The sequence below is a fragment of the Eretmochelys imbricata genome, chromosome 1 (genome assembly GCF_965152235.1).
Source record: "Eretmochelys imbricata isolate rEreImb1 chromosome 1, rEreImb1.hap1, whole genome shotgun sequence".
In the NCBI taxonomy this organism is placed as follows: Eukaryota; Metazoa; Chordata; order Testudines; family Cheloniidae; genus Eretmochelys; species Eretmochelys imbricata.
The window spans coordinates 167,667,859-167,675,565 of NC_135572.1; the positions used below are offsets into that span (position 1 = coordinate 167,667,859).

Sequence of the window (7,707 nt, forward strand, 5' to 3'; positions counted from 1 at the left end):
TTGATTTGAAGCCTGATTTTCTGAGGCGTTGAGCAACTGCCTGCCCCTCTGGCACCAGCTGGAGCTGTAAGTGCTTACTGTTTCTGAAAAATCAGAAATCTTTACATGTTCATGAGCAAGAAACATATTACACTTATTAGAATTTTCCCCTATGTATTTTAAATATTTTAATTAGTAGCAAATAAATGACAGGGATTGAGGTGCTAAGTGGCGAAGAATGAGCTCAATGGGCAGCAATGGAGAATCTCCAAACCACCAATGAACTGAAGCCCAAACTACTCAAAGGACACCTAACAAGCTTCAAACATCTAATTAAACAGTGGCCAAGTTAAAAAGACATCAATGACTCCCCTGGCTTATTTAGAGGAGAAAGGTGACGCTAAAATGGTACAGCTGTTATTTGTCAAAAAAATTCTGATCATGAGATGGTGCAAATGTTCACTCAAAAACAATTCTAGTTTCTGGAAATTCAACACCTGACCTGCTTTGGGTACTGCTCCATGTCAGTCCCATTCGCCGGAGCACAGGAAGGCTAATAGTTTTTTCTTTCGTATACACACACAACTGACTTATTGACCTCTTCAATGAAGAATGAAGAGTGAATGAGAGAATGATCTGGGAGACACAATTTAATGCATCAGGCAGAAAAGCTGAGCATTACTTTAAAATATGCTCATTCTTTAATATATTATGAGAAACTCAAGAAAAAAAAATACATATAGAACACATGGCATCTTTAGGCAGCCTTATATAGCTAATTCCCCCATTATGCTGGAAACAGTGATTGCAGTGCACCGATTCTTGTCGTGTCCTAAAGTGCTGGAATTCTAGCATAATACCCAGGAACAAATCTGGATGATCATTAACTGACACGGACTCTCTCTCATATATATTATATATAATGTCTTTCTGCTCTACACCTCCCTCCCATAAGCAAATAAGGACATTTGATATGTTTCTTATTACAGCTGCCAGACCAAGCTGGCTCAAAAGTGAGATCTCCCCACACACTCTGCTTAATGGAGACAGCACATTTAGGAAAGCAATTCTGAAGACTGTATAGCAATGGGGAACTCACTCCAGGGATATGACAAGATGGCCAATAAGTACCTCTCAAAGTTTGCACAACTTCCTCTATGTGTTAAAGAGCTATGCCTTTTAGGGTTGTATGAGCCCCCATGGGAAACGTACAACTAATCTAAGTTATTTAATTACAGTTTAGGGTTGTTTTCAGTCTCAACATTTTTTGATATTGCCCTAAGTTACCAAAAACTAAGTCCCTTCAGTGTTTAAACTAGGGGAAGTGGAGAGTAAAGAGCCACGTGCAGTCTTTTTCCTTGTTTTTACCCAGGCCACTAATAGTAAGAGATGGGGGTTTGCCTTACTATACTTTAAATCTGAGCCTTGTGTCTTTTCATACTTCAAAACTGCTGATCACAAATGGAAATTTTCAGTATGGGCATGGGTACCATTGACTTCAAATGGGACCAGAGTTAGGCAAATGCTGAATACTTTTGAAAATTGCAGTGTACAAATGTAAATGATTTGTATATACTTTTGTTATAATTAAATATATAAAGTTATTTAGGATAGTGGTTAGCTAGAAAGTCTGATTATATATTTACAGGTACTCCTGACATTTGAACTGGTACCTAAAATTATCCTTCATTTGTAATTGCATCTTTGACTATACCAATACAAGAATAAGCAACAAAAATAAGTACCAAGAATTATGATTTTCATCCTTTCCCATATTATGATTGTAAACAATCAGATTTACTCCAGAACTCCTCGAAATGAGATTGCTCAACTCTTTCTTCCTAAACAAGTTTTAAATAAAATAAGGCAAAAAATGTAATGCTGCTAAAATTGTACAAAATCTGGTTTCCTGGTGGAGACACAGTTTTAATCATGAATTTATCTGGCAAGCTTTAATGATTCTGTATGTTAATCAATAAGGTGACTAAATTGTATTTCAACCTTTTCCGTGTTCTGTAAATTACTATTTAAGTAGTCTACAAGAAAAATCAGTCCTGTTGCTTGTATCATATTTGGTTTACTTACTCGTACATTGGTTTTTTACACAGACACTCATAAAATTTGAGCAAGAAAATTGAATAAGATTATAAGCATCAACAGAACAAACTCTCATTGGTTGACTATCCCCTGAGGCAGGGGTGGATTAAGACTAGTTGGGGCTTGGATCCATAATAAATTTTAGAGAGCCCCGCAAAAATTTCAAACCACACACTTAATTTTGCCACAGCTTTTTTCTGAAATACTCCTCACTTTTGACACAATAATAGAGTCATAGAACTGGAAGGGACCTCGAGAGGTCACCTATTCCAATCCCCTGCACTTGTGGCGACACTCAAGGGTACGTCTTCACTACCCACCGGATTGGCGGGTAGTGATCGATCTATCGGGGATCGATTTATTGCGTCTCATCTAGAAGTGATAAATCAATCCCCAAATCGATGCCTGTACTCCACCTCGGCAGGAGGAGTAAGCATAGTCAACGGGGGAGCCACCGCAGTCGACTCGCTGCTGTGAGGACAGCCAGGTAAGTCAAACTAAGATACTTTGACTTCAGCTATGCGAATAGCATAGCTGAAGTTGCATACCTTAGTTCAGACCCCCCCCCCCCCCCGTGTAGCCCAGGCCTAATTATCTAGACCATTCCTGACAGGTGTTTGTCTAACCTGCTCTTAAAAATCTCCAAAGATAGAGATTCCACAACCTCCTTAAGCAATTTATTCCAGTGCTTAATCACCATGACAGTTAAACCTCCCTTGGTGCAATTTAAACCCATTGCTACTTCAACTATCCTCAGAGGTTAAGAAAACAATTTTTTCCTCCTCCTTGTAACAACCTTTTACATATCTTTTACATACTTGAAAACAGTTATGACAATATGACATTCCTTGCTTGCCACCTGCTAAGCATGATCTCAGTGACAGATGTCTAAAATTATAGTAATTAATTTGGTTCCTACAGTAATACAATAGGGTTCAGTGGAATTACTCTGGATTAATACCATTATAAATGGGACCAGCATCTAGCCCAGTGAGAGTCACTGGCTTGGCAGCTCCTTGGAAATGATGCTTCCCTGACTGCTAGGAGTTGTACATGGCTATAGTTTACCATCATAAATCTAGGTTCATATCTGCAGTGTCACTACTCATGCTAAGGTTACATACAGATGTCAGGCCAAATTCTTCATTCGTTTACACTGGTATAAATCTAGAGAAACCCCACTGACTTCACTGGAGTTTCTCTGAATTACTCTGGGTTTTTTCTGTTGCTTCTTGCTTCTGGCTCCCCCGCACACCCACCCCGCCACCTCCTAAAATTCCTTTAGTGCTAACATTTTTCAGGATTGCTCTCAGCCCAAAGGTGAATTCTGGAGGGGGAGGAAGGTGGGAGGAGGGGGTGGGAAGAGAGAAACCTGGCCCAAGTCTGGCCACTAACTCCCTGCTAGGAACAGGAATACCCCACTTCTAACAGGAGGGCACTATCCTGTCTCTTGCACTCATGGTACCATACCAGAGAATCAAAGACCCTTAGGGAGAGAGAAGGGTGCCTGACCAAGTGAAAAGGACTGAGGTAGTCAAAGACAACCTTAATTAATGAAGAATACTAGATTATGCCTATGTTTTGCTATCAGAGATAGTAGAAATGGGTTCAACTAGCAGTGGTGGATATTTAAAAACAGAGGTTAAAATTGTAAACATATCTAATGCCAGAGAAAAAGCAGGGCAAGCGGAGTATTGTGGGTACAGCATAGCCTTGCTGTGAAGCAGATGTCTGCAAAGTACTGCAGCAAGTTTCATTTGAGTAGGCTTGATTAAATAGCTCTCAGACTCAAAAAAAAAAAAGGCATTGGGAACTGCAAGCAAAAAAGGGACACCACCAGGATAACTGGGCTTTTCAGAGAAAGGTACCCAACGCCATTGGGTTAGGTAAGTGCAGAGGTAACAGCTGTGATTTCAGAACATAAGGGAAAGGGAATAACTAAATATAGAACTTAGAAACAAATCAGCACTCAAGGAATGAGAGGTTGGATAAGGGTGAGATATGGTAGACCTTTCAGCAGATAAAAAAGATAAACTCTATTTGGTGTATGCATTTTGCTGTGACGCTGGGAGCATCTTTCCCAGACCTGATGAAGAGCTTTGTGTGGCTCCAACAGAAGTTGGTCCAATAAAATATATTACCTCACCCACCTTGTCTCTCTAACATTATTTGGGAGCAGGTGTCCTTGGCAGCACAGAACACTGTAGGTGATGAGCCACAAGCCACTTAAGAATATAGAAAACCACACTGAACAAAAACGAGGCAAAGACTTGTATAGCAGCAAGGAATTTCTCTCTCTCTCTCGCACACACAGGAATATAAAATACAATCTGTATGCAATATTGTCAAGTTAACATTCCTGTAGGATCCTTGACTTTTGAATGTCTTGGGTTTTTGAATAATTAGTTTTTCAGACCTAGTATTGCATTATTGTAATTTTTTCCATTTAATTTCTATAGTATGTTTTAAAGAAGAAAAAAGGAACCAAGGGTGAGGAAAAAAAATAAGAGGTGAATGAGAGAATATTAATCTCCAGTGAGCAGTATCATTAACCTGTCTTTGGAGATATTATATGGCAATCACTTCCTCAACATATGGGGCAGCTTCACTGCCCGTGTTAAAGATAGACAGAAGGCCAAATTATTTTTTCACTGGTATAAATCAAGAGAAATCCCATTGTATTCATGGGAGTTTCCTCTGGATTTTCCACTGATGCTTTCTGTTGCTTCTGACTTCCCCCCCCAAAAAAATTCCTTTCATCCTGAGATTTTCTAGGATTGTTTTCTGCTCAAAGGTAATTTTTTGGGGAGGTGCGGTGGGGGGGGAGGGGGAAATCTTATCAAGATCTATTTAGTAGTTCTTTTTCAATTATGAACTTCAAATTATGTTTCTTTCCAGTTATTAGAAAATTTTTCTTTTGGATATGGATAGCTCAGAAATGGTTTTACTTTCAAAGCTGAAATTCTCTATGGGGCTAAATTAGGGATAGTCTCTTAGTTCAGCTTCAGGTGGGGAACTATTTTTCTGCATTACCTAAAAACTCCACTCCATACCTCTTATCCTGTAACCATTTAAGTACATGAATACCTGTACATACTTGAGTACACCTGTTCAACTCTATGGGACTATCCACATGTATAAAACTACGCAAGTATATAAGTATTCCTAGGAATGGGGCCTTTTATTGTTCTATTACACACTTTAAATTGTCTTTTACAGTTCTGGTTATCCTCTGCTAAGACATCTGTTTTAGTTCATGGTGTCAGGTTTTCTTTTTGATTTAGTTTATTCCTTGATCCCATCATAGCAGTATTTTCCTCGAAGCTTCAGAAACATTAATACAAAAAAAAGCACCGTCTCCCAAGTAACCTACAGCAACCCTGTAGCAGTCAACGTATCTCAGCTTTCTTTCTTGCACTTTGGCTAAGCAGATTTCTGAAGCAGATAGAACCTGCAGCACAAGTAGCTGCAGCCATGCATGTAAAAATATTGTGTGTCCTCTCATTACAAAGACCGGCTTATTTCCCTGACACATGTAAAAAAACGTTTATACAATAAGTGAGGGTTAAACCTGAGGTTTGGGGGTTTTCTAGAAGGAAAGCAGAGCATATTTATCCTCAGTGTCTTTTGCTGGTTTAGACAAACCCAGCCCTGTCTAGTCTTTTATTGGTTTTGAAAGCTGTTACACCTGATCGGTCAGTTTACCTGTTTGAGTCAGTGGAATTTTAAAGACAATGAAATGCAGCTGAGTACTAGCCAGCATACACCAGATTTAAGCTGGTCTGAAGTAGCAGAGACTGCCTATTTAAAAGCTTCTTGGCACAATCAAGATCTATTTTGGAGGAGCATCTCTTCAAACAAAACTGCTTTAGGAACTTGTTGTCCTGCCTTGTCTCAGACGGAAATATGGCCAGTCGTGCACTTCAGATTGTTGGACTGGTAGTTGGAGGCATTGGCTTAGTTGGGACTTTTGCAATCACTGGCATGCCTCAATGGAGAGTAACTGCCTTCATTGAAAACAACATTATAGTATTTGAGACCATTTGGGAAGGACTATGGATGCACTGCATCAGACAAGCCAACATCAGGATGCAGTGCAAAGTCTACGACTCCCTCTTGGCACTCTCACCTGATCTACAGGCATCCAGAGGACTGATGTGTTCTGCTTCAGCACTCTCATTTCTTGCTTTTATAATAGCCATTATGGGCATGAAGTGCACACAGTGCACTGGGAACAACAAGCAAACCAAGGGTCACATTCTGCTGGCAGCTGGAGTCCTCTTCATCCTATCTGGTATTGTTGTGTTCATCCCAGTGTGTTGGGTTGCCAATACCATCATCAGAGACTTCTACAATCCAGTTGTCAATGTAGCACAAAAACGAGAACTTGGGGAGGCCCTCTACATAGGCTGGGTATCTGCATTCTGTCTCATCTCCGGGGGAGCAATATTCTGTTGCTTCTGCCGTTGTAATGAGAAAGCCAGAAACTACAGGTTCTCCGCGCCTTCACATCATACATCTTACAAAACTCATCATATGCAAAGGAAAACTGAAAGCTCATATTCCAAAAGTCAGTATGTCTAGCTGCTTCTTGGTCTTTTAGCTCAGCAAGTCAGTCGTTGTGAACGGACTTCAGTGTTCACATTGAACTACAAGTAGGTCAGAGGAAACTTTATTTGTATTTCATACCTTAACTATAGTAGCCATCCTTAAATTCATAGACTATGGTTAAATCTATGAACTCTATCATAGCTAATACTGCAACACAGACAGACAATGTATTATGAAGTTTTATCATGGGGGGGGGTAGGGGGAGAAATCACACCTTTATCTTTTTAGGTGTTTTAAAGTTTCAATTTGCTTTAAAAATATTTAGCATCCATGTAAAAGTGAATGTTTAATTTCTTTTTAATAGTTATTTGGAACAGGTTTTGTGTTTATTTGGGGGATATGTTTCATATGGCAAATATTACAAAGGGGCTTAAATTAATCTATTGTGATATAAAATACAGATGGATTGCTGGAAAGAAATGGAGCAAACCCATTTTTTTCTGGACATAGGGGAATAAGGCTGAATAAGAATAATAAAGTATTTGTTTAAAAGAACAACAATAGCTAAGGGATTAATACATTGTAAATGAAGGGTAATGTGAAGAATTAGCTCAGCAGTGAGAGGGAGGTCAAAATGTTTGAAAAATGTCCCTTATTTCAGAATGAAAATTTCAGGGTAGACACACTGCTCTATATTTACCTAGAAATATTTTTACTGTAAAATAATATCTATTTTGAGATGGTGAAAGGTCAGACTGGTTTGTTTTCAAAAGCGACAGTATTCTACAATGATTCCTCTAAGCACAACAATTTACAACATGGTTATAACAATGTTCTGGATCTTTACTGTACAATACGATCTTTTTTTAATATGGGTATTTAATACAGCCCTCATACTGCAGTGACTCCTGTGTGGGAAGACTCCATCTGCACGAAGTCGCACTGATTTCAATGCAGAGGTCTGCTCATGTGCAATTTAGTGCAGAACTAGAGCCTGAAGGGGTAAAAAGAAGGATGTTTCAGTGTTTTATTCACTGTTCATTCGCAAAATGCAAACAAGATTTCTAATAATGTGACTGT

The 7,707-nt window shown here is 39.1% G+C and overlaps 1 protein-coding gene across 1 annotated transcript; it reads left to right on the top strand.

The window, feature by feature from the left end:
• Window positions 1-5,982: 5,982 nt before the first annotated feature.
• Window positions 5,983-6,660, top strand: LOC144259087 (claudin-8-like). The gene has a single exon (XM_077807267.1). The coding sequence runs from the start codon at window positions 5,983-5,985 to the stop codon at window positions 6,658-6,660; it is 678 nt and encodes a 225-aa protein (XP_077663393.1).
• Window positions 6,661-7,707: the final 1,047 nt, after the last annotated feature.